At 23.6% G+C, this 18,713-nt stretch overlaps 2 protein-coding genes across 3 annotated transcripts; both read right to left on the reverse strand.

The window, feature by feature from the left end:
- Window positions 1-1,041: 1,041 nt before the first annotated feature.
- Window positions 1,042-6,672, reverse strand: LOC114938960 (fatty acyl-CoA reductase 1-like). Of its 2 annotated transcripts, XM_085480504.1 has the most exons (9): window positions 6,341-6,669; window positions 5,726-5,974; window positions 5,115-5,260; window positions 4,837-4,946; window positions 3,270-3,462; window positions 2,619-2,867; window positions 2,118-2,294; window positions 1,474-1,554; window positions 1,042-1,221 (listed from the first exon to the last, which is right to left on the reverse strand). In XM_085480504.1, exons 1-9 carry the CDS (start codon window positions 6,551-6,553, stop codon window positions 1,140-1,142), a joined length of 1,500 nt encoding a protein of 499 aa, XP_085336630.1. In that variant the 5' UTR covers window positions 6,554-6,669; the 3' UTR covers window positions 1,042-1,139. The 2 variants fall into 2 exon arrangements, with proteins under 2 accessions (XP_085336630.1, XP_085336631.1); XM_085480505.1 differs by lacking the exon at window positions 2,118-2,294 and having other exon boundaries at window positions 6,341-6,672.
- Window positions 6,673-11,729: 5,057 nt separating this feature from the next.
- On the reverse strand, window positions 11,730-17,496 carry LOC114939025 (fatty acyl-CoA reductase 1-like). The gene is made up of 9 exons (XM_029313248.2): window positions 17,240-17,496; window positions 16,066-16,314; window positions 15,454-15,599; window positions 15,176-15,285; window positions 13,939-14,131; window positions 13,310-13,558; window positions 12,813-12,989; window positions 12,142-12,222; window positions 11,730-11,906 (listed from the first exon to the last, which is right to left on the reverse strand). Exons 1-9 carry the CDS (start codon window positions 17,450-17,452, stop codon window positions 11,825-11,827), a joined length of 1,500 nt encoding a protein of 499 aa, XP_029169081.2. The 5' UTR covers window positions 17,453-17,496; the 3' UTR covers window positions 11,730-11,824.
- Window positions 17,497-18,713: the final 1,217 nt, after the last annotated feature.

The following is an 18,713-nucleotide window of genomic DNA, read 5'->3' on the forward strand; positions in this document are numbered from 1 at the left end:
GTCACAAGCCAAAAAATCGATTAACATTGTGCGTTATATTAATAGCATCAAGTAATTATCATTATGAAGATTTATAGTTTGAGTTGTAAAATAAAAGATAAAAATACCCGAGGACAAATTTTTTTATATATAACAATAATATGAAATTTTATAGAAATATATAAATTATTCTTATAACCGCAAAATTATATATAAAATATGTCTATACATAATTAGATAAAAGTGCTTTTTATATATAATTATAATATATAAATTTATATATATAATAAATAAGTATTTTTTATACAATATATAAATATATATATGTTTCATATATAATGATATATAGTAATGTATGAACTCTTATAGTTTATAACAATAATACAGCTAAAACGCTCTTATCGTAAATAACAAGAATATATATAGAAGATGTATCGCTGTAAAGAGCCAAATATAATACTTAGTAATTCGCTAAAACGGAGAACAATCTCTAAATTGAGATTTAAATTTCTCTTCCTTATAGTTTATATAAAAATTTATATAATTATGTATAAAATATTTTTTATATAATATTACAATTACAATTATAGAATTACGATGTATAATTATACAATTATTTATATCTAATTATATATATAAAAAAAAATTTCTCCCCGAGTAATATATCAATAACGCACGCAAAGCGCGCACTTATGTTGTTTTGTACATAACAGAAATTCAGAAATTAATATAGTATACATAATATTCGACAAACTAAAATTATAGGTACATAATAGACATTCGAAAATTAAAAGAAAAATAAAGGTCTCAGTAAGCTGATTATGCGAGCCTAAAGACGCAGTAAATTTTAATGATAGATTTAAATTGTTCCGAAATCGTAGATACATTAAGTATCATGAAAAAAGAAATTCGCACATCGCTGTGTTTACATTCATTGTTTTATATTTAAAAAATTTTTTAAAATAATATAACTCTCAATCGTTTGCTCTCAATTAATGCTGCGCTCCGTTTACTGCGCCCAAGCTCTAAAAGCTCACTGAGTGAAACCTTTATATTATTAAATAATAACAGAGCCATGACTTTTTATTGATTTCATTATAACATATCTAATTAATTATAACATATCGCATAAATTTTATAAATCAAGTGACCTAAAATGTTTAAGAGAATATCCACTTGGTCATCATCCACAGTATAGTAATAGCGATAATGATTCTCAATGTTGAAACAAACAGCTTCACTCTAAAATATTAACAGAATAAGTGTAATTAAATACATCCTATAAAATTTTGTATAAAAATAATTATCTATAATTTTTATAGTAACTTTCAACTATATATATATATATATATATATATATATATATATACACTCTGCTAAAAAAATTTTATTGCTTCTTAAATTTACTATATTTTAATTTCCACGTCGTTCTATCTCATATTTAAATAACAGCAGTGTTTCAACATATTTTAAAGATAACTCATCATCATGCACCTTTTAAAATGAGTTTTGGCTTTATTTAAATTTTCCACATCTTCGTGAAGGAGATATTTTTTACACCCTATCATTCCATTCCTTAAAATGATAAAATAAATATATATTAATATTATAATTATTATAAATAAATATTTAAACTTATTAACCTTATATACATTGTTACCTATATATATATATATACAATATATATAAACATATCAAAGAAAAGGCATCACTATTGACGAACTTGCTATAAATTTTGATCGATATACTATATTAAGTATTCTCAACAATTAAAAATTCAAAGAATTTATAAAAAAATTTGTTAGGAGAGTTAACTTATCGTTACATTTATTAATTTATTTATCATACGCCCGTCATTATATTTAACTTGTTCGTATGTTAAATTAATTAATTTGTATATTGAATACTTCAAATAAAAAAATTTTTCTCTTTAACTTTTTGGGATAGAAAATGTTACCTGTTATTATTTTTTTTTTTTATAGTAGTGTATGATCAAATTGTGACACAAATAATATAAATAAGATAAAAATATATATAATCAAAAAATAGCAACATCTACGATATATACAATTATAAATATAAATATTTTTAAGTCTATTAAAGTCAAGCTATATACGTATATGTATATTTATATTTACGTGATATACTGTTTCATATCGAAATCATAAAGATCGATCGAGAATATTTCTCGATTATTAGATGGTATCAGTGTCATTAGATCTCGACTATTTGTATTTTCAAATTCCCAATCGTTACACATAAAATGTTGTAAAGCACGATTGGCCACATATAATTTTCTTTGCAGTCTTAATATCCTATATATATTTGCCATTATGAAACATATATAACAATTTTAATATTTATATTAAAATATAATATAATAAAAGAACTATATTTTTTAGAATAATTTTTTATCCTGAATTGGCATATATTTTTCATACTGCATTTCTTTTTACACAGAAACGTAATATATAATTTATACTATGTTGAAGTTTATATTTATTTGTAAAACTTTCAAATTTTTATGCGCTTCTGTGTTGAAATTATTTTGAAAAGTAAAATGTATTATATAATATTAAAGAATCACTTTCTTGTATAAATTTATATATTTTAAAGTATTTAATTTGTTTGGTACTTACATAGGTCGATATCTCAAAAATTTTAAAACCAGATCTATTAATATAGCTGGTAAAATATGCAACGCTATTGTCAGTACATAGTGCATAACATAACTTTTAGTAAATAATGTATTAGGTTTCCAAACAATTCCATCCAGTGGTACGTTCTCCGAAACTTTGAGTTCCAAATTGCAAAATTCCCTAAGGGATATATTTTTTTCATCCGGAAAAGTACAGTTTACAACAAAACATGTAGAAGCTGGTGTGAAACTAATAATAAATTATATTATAAATTAATCTATGCATTGTTTATAAAAATATTATAGATTATCAGATATTATATTATAAGTATATACGGAATTATAAATTACGAGATAATTGAAGAATATTAAAAATATTACTTTAACATAAATTAATGAGTTAACAAGAATTAAAAATGTATAGTTATATTTAATCAATTTTTTAATATTTATTATTTTTAAAATCTTACTTTTTAATTCCACTCCAGAAAAAATAAATTAAACTTAAAATAAATATGTGATTTTTTAACTTTATGTTCTAATATAAAAAAAGATGAAAAAAATTAATATAAAATATATTAAGAGATGCATTGATGAATATAAATATTATAAGTATAAATTGTTATTGATAAGTATAAATTGATGATCATACGTTGTCAATCCAAGCTTCCAAGTTACAAGAATTATAGTATTGATGACAGTATCTACTGGTATGTAATTTTGTGAAATACAGTTACTAGCAAATAATACTCGTATTAATCCTTTTCCGCCAGCAACCATCAGTCCTACTGGACCATTATAAGTATCGATCCATCCTGGGAATGGATCCTTCCACGAAGATATAACTAACAAATCAAATATTTTTTGGATTATTGTTATTATTAAATTATTATATATATTATTGTAATATATAATAAAAAGAGCTATATATATCTTCTTTCTTTCCTTGTACATAAAACATATTTACTATCTAACATATAGTATCTGTAGTAGAATTAAAATATATTTATTGTTATCTAAAATAAATAAATAAATTGTTTTAAGTAACATTATGTTTAAATAATATTTAATAAACAATATATGTTTAAATAATACAATTAAAAAAATCAAATATAGTAGGCCAACTAAACGAGCAAATAAATAAGGTGTAAAAATTTATTAATAGTTAGATAATTAAAATAACATTTCGTTACAGAAACGATATAAATTGTAAACGTTTCGACTGCACTACAGTCTTTATCAATACATAAAAGTTAAATATTAAAATACAAAGTTAAATGTTAAAAATACAAAGTTAGTTAAATATTAAAATATAAAATTAAAACGATTCTTCGCTGTTGACCAATAGATATGCAAGGCGGTTGGTCTGAGATGCCAAGTTATGCGACATTATGTTTAAATAATATTTTATATTAACTATATTAAATACAAATATAAAAGCTTAATAATGATATAAAACAATTAAAAGGCCAATAAGAATCATGCGTAGAGGTTAGGCACGCAATATAAAATTAAAGAAGATAATAAATTAAAGTAACGAAGGAATTATAAAGTTGAATATAAATTTAATTATCTTAAGTTTCGGTCCCACCTCGGGTCATCTTCAGAGATTCCCATGCCATAAAATTTAATGAAAACTCATGTGTTTAAAGACTGCATACTGCGGATCTCGATCTCTCGTCATTTGTAATGTGTCGTTTGAAGAGTGTACATTGTTGACAGCTCTCGCAGTATTTGTTCTTTCGTTTAATGGAGTGCATGGAGATGCGTTTTTTTATCGTTTGGTATCGATGGAAGGCTTCCTTGACGATAGATCGATCTGCAGTATGCAGTCTTTAAACACACGAGTTTTCATTTATTTTATGGCATTGGAATCTCTGAAGATGGCCTGAAGTGGAACCGAAACATCAGATAATTAAATTTATATTCAACTGTATGATTCATTTATTACTTTAATTTATTATCCTCTTTAATTTTATATTGCGTGCACGACCTCTACGCATGGTTCTTATTGGCCTCTTATAACTGTTTTATATTTTTAATACGTAGAATCTTCATATATTTATTCTTAATAATGATGTAATCTGTTATTAAGTTATCTGTAAAATTTAAAATTTAATATAAATATATATATTTTCCGCATTATTTGTATATTACAATTAACATTAAAGAAAAGGAAAGACAAAGTTTTTAACATTAAAGAAAAAAATATACTGTACCTATGGAAGGTCTCACAATCGCACAAGGCAAGGACAAAGAATATTCCTGTATTACACTCTCCGCTAAGTTTTTCGAAAATATGTAAGTGTTGGGAATATTATTCAAACATCTGCACATAATGTCAAACAAAAATATTGAAATAAATCATGAAAAAATGATCAAAAATAATTGGAATATTACATTATTAATAGAAGAGAATAATTTTATATTTTCTAATTGACACATTTAAAATTTATATAAGCATATGATGTATTTGATTTATGGTTGATACACTTACTTAGCTGTAAAAATATTCAAGATATGCTCATCCAATGATTCAGCCATTTTTATCATTTTCCGCCAATCATCTACAGGTGAATATAATTTTTCTTCTATAAATGGATTATCCAAATGTGAATATGCTGTGCTAACATATACTAAGGCCTTTAACAGATAAAAAAATTAATATTATACAATTGTATTTTAGTCAAAATACTATAGTTATATAGAGTTCAGAGCAAAACATATAGCTGTGTTTAATTTCAGACAGATTATTATAATTAATTCTCTGCTTCAAAGTAATATCGAGTTTAATTTCTTATTGAATAAAATCTACATTCAATCAAATAATACGATAAAAAATAATTTATACTAATTGGTATCAATGTACATCTCTTATATTTATAATATCTTTTGTAAATATATACATAACATATGTGTATATACATTTCACATGTTAAGCTAGAAAGATGGACCTCAAGAAAAACATCTAGAAATAAATGTGCAATGAAAATATTACTACATCACAAATTAAATAAAAACCCAATGTAAGCTATTTCACTTAATGAAATACGAAGGAATTTTTTTCAGGAATATTGCGAATGTAGAATCAACCTCGAATTTACTTACGATTAGATTCTTCACACATTCGGCTAAGATACATATATCTCTCGTTGATCTGGTATTAGTAAGGATGGCGTATTTTAAGGTATCGTTGAATTTCACGGATGCGGCTGCATGAATTATTATATTTACTCTTTCAATCAGCATTTGTCTATCGGCAGTTGATAAACCTAAATTTTCTTGATTAGCATCGCCAGAAATTGGAATTAATTTCTTAAAATTTAAAGGTTGCTCCTGTCGTAATTTATTGTACAACTGAAATAAAAAAATGTTACGTGTATATAGTTTTTATTAGAATATTTGGCATAATGTTTAACTGTAAAATATTTTTACGAAAAAGTTGTAAAATATTTTTAAATCACTTTATCTACAATTCATATAATTACTCTCAGTGTTTTATTTCATACATTAATAAATAATAAAAAAATAATAAAATAATAATAAAAAAAATAATAAAAATATAATCTAATAAAAAATATAACAAAATAAGAAAAAAACAAAAATAATAAAAATAATAAAAGAATAATCTAAAAATTCTTCTAATCGAAATGTTATAACTATTCTTAAGGAAATGATTAGTATGTTTCAAAAGATATCTTTTGTGATAAATTAATAACTTGCCGGTAAGTTTAATATTTTCTCGAGTCTTTCGTTAATATTCAGTCCTTTTTTTGGACGCATCAATATAAATATTTCTCGAACATCCGGACAAGATCGCAGTATCTTTTCGAAATATACTTTGCCTAAAAATCCTGTTGCGCCTGTCAAAAATATACTTTGTCCAGCGTAAAATGCCGGAATCGGCCTAGCTGGATCAATTGTATTCTTATTCATTGTTATTAAAATAAAGCAACGTAAAACGGTATTAAAAACGTAGCAGCAAATGAAATCTGCAGATATACTTAAAACACGTTGTTGCCTCTTTTATGTCTATGTTGTTACTAAGCGGTAGCTGTACACTACGATTTCATAAAAGTCATAAATACATAAACGAGAAGGTGAAGCTATGTTTATTAAATAATTGAAATTTTGTTTATCAAATAACCGGAAATGCTACAGGTCAAAACGGAAAAAAGGAATACAATGCAGAGAATTATATGCAGCATTCATCAATAACACAACCAATAATGATGTAAAATTATAATATGCAATGTATATATGCTATATTTAATATGTATAATTTGTCTAAATTTTAATGTTTGAGTTATTATTTAATATATGTAATAAATTATTTATTATATTTTTTAACATACACGGTTTAGTCTAAACATATAAATATCTGAATTTTATAATTGAAACAAATGAAATAAAATACATATAGAATAATACACGTATATATAATTGAAAAAAATAAGTGATGAAGGTGATAAAGAAAATGATAAGTAGCTCTAGCTTATGCAAACTTATTGCAAACTTAGTTTTGTGAATTTGTTACACATTTATATGTTAAATTCAATTGTAATTAAGTTCAAGTTTGAAATTTGTTTTTACATATATCTCTTTATTTTTAACGAATTAGACACAATTATGTATCAGTTATTATTTCCACAATTAATAATATCTTTTAATGAAATAATAAAAATATTTTAAACATATATTTATATGTAGTTTCGAAAAATTTAATTGTTTTACAAGAAATATAAGTACAAAAATCATTTATGTATACGATAAATATATGTTTGCTGAAAAATAAATTATTTTGATTATTGAATTTTGGAAAAGCTTATTTCTTTGTAAATGTTTCTAGCACTTATAAAAGAAAATAAGTACTTTGTATTTCACAATATTTTATGTTTTATTAACTGTACATATATAATTAGTTTAAAATAATTTAGTTCTGATATGTAAATACGTTTTGTTGTGACAATACAAAAGTATGTCTTAGGATTGAAATAATCAAGTTATTTGTATCTTGATATACTTTGATATACGATATTCCTTAAATATTCACTTTTTGTGGAATATCCGCTAAACTTTGACATTAATGCATACAAATATTATTTATTGAAATTAATGGCACCTATAATATCTTAGGTTGACTGCTTATTTTATGTCAAAAATTATCATAAAACGCAATAATAATTTCTCACTCTATACAAGTTATGCAATACGTGACATCGTCGTAACGTCAAAATAAAATTAAATAAAATCATATAATGAAATCAGACAATGGCGCGCGCATGTGTAGTCTAGTATCTTAAATATTATGTTATCGTTCTTTAGACACAATTAATATTTTTTGACAGATTTATCAGTTAATTTCTGTTAAAAAATATTAATCGAGAATTGTCGATTACACATGTACAAATTAAAAAAAAAATGAAATTTAGCACACCATAATTAATCTATACAATCTATGATGTTCAAATAATCTGCTAATAATCTATTATATTTTTAAGAAATTATATATTTTAAGATATATATATATATATATATATATATATATAAATGACTAAAATGTTCTGTGTCTCTATCTATAATTATATATTATACCTTTTATAGAGCTTCCTAAAATAATTTATTAATGCAGATTACACGTAATATTTGAAATATAATCAAAATAATATTTGAAATATAAGATATGCAGCATTGTGTGTGTCGCTATAAGAATATTTAAATTAGAAAATGCTGTTCGTTATTTTGTAATCCGAATTAAATTTTCAAAATTATTTCTACATTATAAAATAAAAAAATTATTTATTTTATCTATTTAAAAAATATAAAATAAAAAAAATAAAAAAATTTATAGAAAATATTAAATCTAAAATATATTGTAATACTCAAAAATAGAGAGAGAAAAAAAGAGAAAGAAGGGTACTATACAATTTTCTTTGGCTAATTATCTACATAATGTAACTACGTAATGTAATTCTGCCATTCTCATTTGCAACATTTCATTCTTATAATTATTCAATCGCTAGCTATTATCTTAAATAATAAGTTCATATTTTCTATTTTGATGTTATAGTAAAAAATAAAAGGTACAATAATGAATATCAAAATAGAATACATGTATCTATTTTAATTTTTGCTTTAATCATTATAAATTAAATTTATATAAGTATACAATTTTAAATATACAATTATATAATAAAGTATACAATTGTGGAATTTTTTAAAAAGAAATAGGATTTAAAATGTTCAATGTATGCGTGTTTACAAAAACATCCACTTATATATTATCCATAGCATACCAATAGCCATGATAGTTTTAAATGTTGAGACGAATAGATCCACCCTAAAATAAACAAATGTTATATTTAATAAATTAATATATCTTACAAATAATTTAGAAATAATTATCTGTTATAACTTTTATAACAATAAATTGTTTGTAAATTCCATTTTTAATATTTGGACTTATATTTGTAACCAATAATCTGTTCTTAATTCTTTGAAATATTTTATATGTGTAATGTACAAATATTACTTATATTTTACATATTAAAAAGTTAAAATATTTCAGAATAGAAAAAAGCATGCATATATATATATATATTAATTACTAATATTAATTACTATAATTACTAATAAAATATTATTTACTTAAAAAAATTGCTACTTCAAATTATTTTAGTTATTATTTTAGTTAAAGCTTCTTGAAGAAAATAAAATATTCAGTTAAACATTTTTGCATTTTTGCATTTTAACATTGTATTCACTTTTTTAATGTCTAATTTTTTATAACGCATTGTATATCTCACATATAAACAACAACAATGTTCCATTTACATTTTACACTTACCTTTTACGATGTGCTTTGGCTGCATCTAATTGATTCGTCTTCATGAAGAAGATTTGTTTTGACATTTATTATTGCATTTCTTCAAAATGATATAAAATCATTATATATTTAACAGCTTAAAATTATCTTCAATATAAATTTTATGAATGTTTTCCATAAAAATGTTTCTCATTAAAAGTTTCATATTTAAAAAATAACGAAAGTAAAAGAGAAAAAAATGTGTTCACTTATCTTTGAAAATAATTAATAAAAAAAAATATAATTTTATTATATTAAACTAGATGTACATAAGTTATATACAATAATTGAATGATAATGGCAATACTTTATAATTATACATTTTTTATTATGCTTTTATTGTTATGAGTAGATATGTCGATTTTAAAAATTATTTTTAAACTAAAATTTTTTTGTGCATTTTATAAAAAAGTAAATGTTTCATATATTGTCGAAAATGATTGAATCCAAAAACTCAAGTTTAAAAAAAAGTAAGAAGGCGTACAATTATAATCAAGAAAAATAATAATAATATAATTTTAGTAATAATAATATAATTATAATAAATTAATAATAATAATATAATAATAATAATATAATTACAATAATATAATTTTATAATCAACTAAAATTTTATTTTGACGATTTTTTTGTGTACAAAGTAAAGTGGAAAATAATATTCTAAATTGATAAAGAAAAAAAATAATTAGTGCTTCACTAATTGTAAGAATGAAGAATTTTCTTTTACATAAAAGATTTCTCTTTTCTTTTTCTCTCTCAACTCTCTCTCATATTTTTCCCTCTTTAACTCTTTTTAATCATATACTAATTAAATTATATAATTATATATTTAATGGTTTATATAAAAATCTATACGCTCTAGTATTTTTAATTCGTTTTTGATGCTTACATAGATCGATATCCCAAAAGTTTTAAAAGCAAATCTATTGATATAGCTGGTAAAATATGCTACAATATAACCAATATGTAATACATAATTGGACCTTAGACAAATAATGTATTAGAGATCCCGAGAGTTCTTTCCAAAGAAAGCTCTGTCGAAAGTGTTTTCACTCTATTGCAAATTTCTCGAAATAATACATTTTTTTCATCCGGAAAAATACAGTTTACAACAAAACATTGTTGTAAACACCTTGAGGGAAAAAATCACATTAAATGTGTGTACATGCGAAGTATGTACTTGAGATTTGAAAGCTTTTCAGCTTCTTAAAATAAAATGTGAAAAATTTCACTTTTTTGGTTGAAAATTTTCGAGTTCTCAAAACTGACTGCATCAATCATTTCCAAACTAGTCGCAATTGAAAGCTTATATACTCACATTACATAAGCAAAGTGTCGTTCGATTTTTTATTAAGGCTCTAGTTTTAGAAATATCTCTCTTGAAGAAAAATCGTTCAAAACCAGAAAAATTCCGGATATAAGCTATATACTTGGTAACAGCGCGATACGTTCGTTGTTAGTTGTAGTTCTAAATTTGATGGCACTTGATTGATTTTCAAATTGTCATTCGCGCATGTTCTCTAAAATAATTCTGAGTCATTCAAAGGTCACTAGCCTTGATAAATCGATTAACATTGTGCGTTATATTAATGGCATCAAGTAATTATCATTATGAAGATTTATAGTTTGAATTGTAAAATAAAAGATAATAAAAATACCCGAGAACAAATGTTTTTATATATAACAATATGAAATTTTATAGAAATATATAAATTATTCTTATAACTGCAAAATTATATATAAAATATGTCTATACATAATTAGATAAAAGTGCTTTTCACATATAATTATATAAATTTATATATATAATAAATAAGTATTATTTATACAATATATGAATATATATATATATGTTTCATATATAATAATATATAGTAATGTATGAACCCTTATAAATTCAGAAATTAAAATGATATATACATAATATTCGACAAACTAAAATTATATGTACATAATAGACATTCGGAAATTAAAAGAAAAATAAAGGTCTCAGTAAGCTGACTATGCGAGCCTATAGACGCAGTAAATTTTAATGATAGATTTAAATTGTTCCGAAATCGTAGATACATAAGGTATCGTGAAAAAAGAAATTCGCACAATGCTGTGTTCACATTCATTGTTTAATATTTAAAAAATTTTTTAAAATAATATAACTCTCAATTGTTTGCTCTCAATTAATGCTGCGCTCCGTTTACTGCGCCTAAGCTCTAAAAGCTCACTGAGTGAAACCTTTATATCATTAAATAATAACAGAGCCATGACTTTTTATTGATTTCATTATAACATATCTAATTAATTATAACATATCGCATAAATTTTATAAATCAAGTGACCTAAAATGTTTAAGAGAATATCCACTTGATCATCATCCACAGCATAGTAATAGCGATAATAATTCTCAATGTTGAAACAAACAGCTTCACTCTAAAATATTAACAGAATGAGCGTAATTAAATACATCCTATACAATTTTGTATAAAAATAATTATCTATAATTTACATAATAACTTTCAACAATATATAATTATATATACGCTCTGCTAAAAAAAATTTTATTGCTTCTCAAATTTACTATATTTTAATTTCCACATTGTTCTATCTCATATTTAAATAACAGCAGTGTTTCAACATATTTTAAAAATAACTCATAATCATGCACCTTTTAAAATGAGTTTTGGCTTTATTTAAATTTTCCACATCTTCGTGAAGGAGATATTTTTTACACCCTATCAATCCATCCCTTGAAATGATAAAATAAATATATATTAATATTATAATTATTATAAATAAATATTTAAACTTATTAACCTTATTAATATTGTTACCTACATATATATATATATATATATATATATATATATATATATACAATATATATAAACATATCAAAGAAAAGGCATCACTATTGACTAACTTGCTATAAATTTTGATCTATATACTATATTAAGTATTCTCAACAATTAAAAATTCAAAAAATTTATAAAAAAATTTGTTAGGAGAGTTAACTTATTGTTACATTTATTAATTTATTTATCATACGCCCGCCATTATGTTACATAACTTCTACATATGTTAAATTAATTAATTTGTATATTGAATACTTCAAATGAAAAAGTTTGTCTCTTTAACTTTTTGGGATGAAAAATGTTATCTGTAATTATTTTTTTTTTTTATAGTAGTGTATAATCAAATTGTGACACAAATAATATAAATAATATAATGATATATAATCAAAAAATAGCAACATCTATGATATATACAATTATAAATATAAATATTTTTAAGTCTATTAAAGTCAAACTATATACGTATATGTATATTTATATTTACGTGATATACTGTTTTATATCGAAATCATAAAGATCTATCGAGAATATTTCTCGATTATCAGATGGTATCAGTGTCATTAGATCTCGACTATTTGTATTTTCAAATTCCCATTCGTTACACATAAAATGTCGAACAGCACGATTGGCCACATATATTTTTTTTTGCAATTCCAATATCCTATATATTTGCCATTATGAAACATAACAATTTTAATATTTATATTAAAACAGAATATAATAAAAGAATTAAACTTTGTAGAAAAACTTTATATCTGAATTAACATATGTTTTTATTCATATCTCATTTCTTTTTACACACAAAAAAGTATAATAATATATAATTTATACTCTCTGGCAGTTTATAATTATTTGTAAAATTTTAAAATTTTTATACTTTTTCATTTAATTTTTTTTGAAAAGTATAATGTATTATATAATATTAAAGAATCACTTTTTTGCATAAATTTAAATATTTTAAAGTATTTAATTTGTACTTACGTCGGTCGATATCTCAAAAATTTTAAAATTAGATCTAGTAATATAGCTGGTAAGACATGCCATATTATGGTTAGTACATAGTACGTAACATAATTTTCAGTAAATAATGCATGAGGAATCCAAACATTTCCATACAGTGGTATCTTCTCTACAAGTTTGGCTTCAATGTTGCAAAATACCCGAAATGATACATTTTTTTCATTCGGAAAAGTACAGTTTACAACAAAACATGTAGAAGCTGGTGTAAAACTAATAATAGATATTATAAATTAATCAATGCCTTGTTTATATAAATATTATAGATTATAAGATTTTATGTTATAAGTATGCTAAAATTACGATAATTCATTAATATTAAAATTTTGAACACATTTTAATGAGTTAAGCTGTAATAATGAGAATATATTAAAAAAATTTGTTTATATGATTTTTTAAAATTATAGTTTAATTCTACTCAAAAAAAAAAATAAATTCAATTTAGAATAAATATGTGATTTTTTAATTGTAAATTCTAATACAAAAAAAAGAAAGAAACAAACATAAATATAATATAAATAAGGGATGCATTGACAAATATAAATATGCACAAGTTTAAATTGTAATTGATAAGTATAAATTGATGATCATACGTTGTCAATCCAAGCTTCCAAGTTACAAGAATTATAGTATTGATGACAGTATCTACTGGCATGTAATTTGCTGTAATATTGTTGCTAGCTAATGTTACTCGCATTAATCCTTTTCCGGCAGCAACCATCAGTCCTATTGGACCATTAAAAGAATCGATCCATCCTGGGAATGGATCCTTCCACGAAGATGTAACTAACAAATGTGAATTATTTTTAATATTATTATTAAATTATATTAGATATAATAAAGAGAGCTATATATATCTTCTTTTTTTCCTTACATAAAACATAAGTATTATCTGACATATAGTATCTGTAGTAGAATTGAAATATTTTAATTGTTATCTAAAATAAATAAATAAATTGTTTTAAGTAACATTATGTTTAAATAATATTTAATAAACAATATATGTTTAAATAATATATTATATATTAACTATATTAAATACAAATATAAAAGCTTAATAATGATATAAAACAATTAAAAGGCCAATAAGAATCATGCGTAGAGGTTGGGCACGCAATATAAAATTAAAGAAAATAATAAATTAAAGTAACGAAGGAATTATAAAGTTGAATATAAATTTAATTATCTTAATTTTCGGTCCCACTTCGGGCCATCTTCGGAGATTCCCATGCCATAAAATTTAATGAAAACTCATGTGTTTAAAGACTGCATACTGCGGATCTTGATCTCTCGTCATTTGTAATGTGTCGTTTGAAGAGTGTACATTGTTGACAGCTCTCGCAGTATTTGTTCTTTCGTTTAATGGAGTGCATGGAGATGCGTTTTTCTATCGTTTGGTATCGATGGGAGGCTTCCTTGACGATAGATCGATCCGCAGTATGCAGTCTTTAAACACACGAGTTTTTATTTATTTTATGGCATTGGAATCTCTGAAGATGGCCCAAAATGGGACCGAAACGTCAGATAATTAAATTTATATTCAACTGTATGATTCATTTATTACTTTAATTTATTATCCTCTTTAATTTTATATTGCGTGCACGACCTCTACGCATGATTCTTATTATGGCCTTTTAATTGTTTTATATTTTTAATACGTAGAATCTTCATATATTTATTCTTAATAATGATGTAATATGTTATTAAGTTATCTGTAAAATTTAAAATTTAATATAAATATATATATTTTCCGCATTATTTGTATATTACAATTAACATTAAAGAAAAGGAAAGACAAAGTTTTTAACATTAAAGAAAAAAGATACCTACCTATGGAAGGTCTCACAATCGCACAAGGCAAGGACAAAGAATATTCCTGTATTACACTCTCCGCTAAGTTTTTCGAAAATATGTAAGTGTTGGGAATATTATTCAAACATCTGCACATAATGTCAAACAAAAATATTGAAATAAATCATGAAAAAATGATCAAAAATAATTGGAATATTACATTATTAATAGAAGAGAATAATTTTATATTTTCTAATTGACACATTTAAAATTTATATAAGCATATGATGTATTTGATTTATGATTGATACACTTACTTAATTGTAAAAATATTCAAGATATGCTCATCCAATGATTCAGCCATTTTTATCATTTTCCGCCAATCATCTACAGGTGAATATAATTTTTCTTCTATAAATGGATTATCCAAATGTGAATATGCTGTGCTAACATATACTAAGGCCTTTAACAGATAAAAAAATTAATATTATACAATCGTATTTTAGTCAAAATACTATAGTTATATAGAGTTCAGAGCAAAACATATAGCTGTGTTTAATTTCAGACAGATTATTATAATTAATTTTCTGCTTCAAAATAATATCCAGTTAAATTTCTTATTGAATAAAATCTACATTCAATCAAATAATTCGATAAAAAAATAATTTATACTAATTGGTACCAATGTACATCTCTTATATTTATAATATCTTTTGTAAATATATACATAACATATGTGTATATATATTTCACATGTTAAGCTAGAAAGATGTACCTCAAGAAAAACATGTAGAAATAAATGTGCAATGAAAATATTACTACATCACAAATTAAATAAAAACCCAATGTAAGCTATTTCACTTAATGAAATACGAGGGAATTTTTTTCAAGAATATTGCGAATGTAGAATCAACCTCGAATTTACTTACGATTAGATTCTTCACACATTCGGCTAAGATACATATATCTCTCGTTGATCTGGTATTAGTAAGGATGGCGTATTTTAAGGTATCGTTGAATTTCACGGATGCGGCTGCATGAATTATTATATTTACTCTTTCAATCAGCATTTGTCTATCGGCAGTTGATAAACCTAAATTTTCTTGATTAGCATCGCCAGAAATTGGAATTAATTTCTTAAAATTTAAAGGTTGCTCCTGTCGTAATTTATTGTACAACTGAAATAAAAAAATGTTACGTGTATATAGTTTTTATTAGAATATTTGGCATAATGTTTAACTGTAAAATATTTTTACGAAAAAGTTGTAAAATCCCATACAGCACAGATTATTGCAATTATATTGCAGCAACGTTGCAATGTTGCAAGTTGCAATGCAACATTATAAAGACATTGCAGAGATATAGGTGCACAAAATTCCAGCACACTTGTAGCAACATGACATTAATATTTCGGAAATATTGCATGTAATCCAAATTCTATAATTTATATATTGTAATATATATACATATACCCAGCAAACACCAAGTTACAGCTATATAATTGTTAGTTGTAATTTCCCACTCAAAAATATAATACGTGTATTATAACAATTATATTGTTGAGTGGAAAATTACAACTAACAATTATATAACTGTAACTTGGTATTTGCTGGGTATAATACTGTAATAAAATAAGTTTTTGCAATATTGTACAATAAAAGATGTTAACGATAATCAATAATTTTATTATCTTCTAAAAAGCGGACATTTTAACATTGCTGCAATTCAACAGCAATGATGTAGCAACATTTTGCAGTGAATTTGCAATATTGCAATATTGCGGTGAAAGATTGTTGTAATGTTTTTGCAATCTAACGGTGCTGTATGGGATATTTTTAAATCACTTTATCTACAATTCATATAATTACTCTCAGTGTTTTATTTCATATATTAATAAATAATAAAAAAATAATAAAATAATAATAAAAAAAATAATAAAAATATAATCTAATAAAAAATATAACAAAATAAGAAAAAAACAAAAATAATAAAAATAATAAAAAAATAATCTAAAAATTCTTCTAATCGAAATGTTATAACTATTCTTAAGGAAATGATTAGTATGTTTCAAAAGATATCTTTTGTGATAAATTAATAACTTACCGGTAAGTTTAATATTTTCTCAAGTCTTTCGTTAATATTCAGTCCTTTTTTTGGACGCATCAATATAAATATTTCTCGAACATCCGGACAAGATCGCAGTATCTTTTCGAAATATACTTTGCCTAGAAATCCTGTTGCGCCTGTCAAAAATATACTTTGTCCAGCGTAAAATGCCGGAATCGACTTAGCTGGATCAATTGTATTCTTATTCATTGTTATAAAATAAAACAAATGTAATTTACAACGTAAAACAACAATAAAAAATATGTACAAGTTTGCTTAAACTCACTATTATATCTTTTAAGTAGATATTGTTACATTAAAACTGAACATTAGGTAGACTTCGATTATATACAAGTAATAAAATTTAGCAGAGAGAGACTGGGAGAGAGAAAAAAAGGAGAATGGAACTATATATATATATCAATAAACCGGAAAATGTTGGTCAAAGTTGAGAGAATAAATTTATACAATGTAAGCAATTTTATACAGCATTCGCCCATGCACTATTCTCCAATAAAAGCAAAATCACAATATGTAATTTGTTTTGTATTCAACATGTAATTTGTTTAAATTTTACGAAGAATTGTATATATATATATATATATATTATTTATTATGTTTTTTAAACAATTTGGTCTGAACAATAAATATCTGAATTAAAATCGAATTAAATTGGATATAAAGCAATATTATATACATATGTATAGAATTGAAAAATAAGAAGAATGGAAATGATATACATATATATAACGATAGCGACAGTTGAAGTTTATGCAAACTTATTGTAAATCTGAATAAATTTGAAACTCATTTAATTAATTTGCTAATTTAAAATTTATAAATATAAAATTAACATATAAGACAGTCAATAAAAAAAAGAGCCAAATCGCGGATGACATTGCGCTATCCTAAACAAAACTAAATTTTTTTCGTTAGAATTAAATACCTGTGCACAAGGCACCAAATTTTACTTGGACACGGCCAAGATATAAAATTGGAATAATCTCTACAAGAGATTTAATTTCATACATCCCCTGTTCCCCCCTAAGAAAATAAATGCGAGAGAAAAATATAGATCCGAAAGTCGCTGAATCGGGAATCGATTTCCTTAGGGGGATTTATTTCCTTAGGGGGGAAAAGGGGATATATAGAATTAAATCTCTTGTAGAGATTATTCCAATTTTATATCTTGACCGTGTCCAAGTAAAATTTGGTGCCTTGTGCACAGGTATTTAATTCTAACGACAAAAATTTAGTTTCGTTTAGGATAACGCACTGTCATCCGCGATTTGGTTCTTTTTTTTTTTTATTGCCTGTCTTATATGTTAAATTTATATTAATACTACAGAGCCTTGTTAAAAACTCTTAAATTAAAATTTATAATTTGTGAACTTGTTACATATATGTTTATTAATTTGAATCATTTTTTCTTTTCTTTGGCGAGTCAAACACAATTAATGTATGTATTACA

The sequence above is a fragment of the Nylanderia fulva genome, unplaced genomic scaffold (genome assembly GCF_048542155.1).
Source record: "Nylanderia fulva isolate GAGA-0341 unplaced genomic scaffold, ASM4854215v1 Scaffold15, whole genome shotgun sequence".
NCBI classification, from domain to species: domain Eukaryota; kingdom Metazoa; phylum Arthropoda; class Insecta; order Hymenoptera; family Formicidae; genus Nylanderia; species Nylanderia fulva.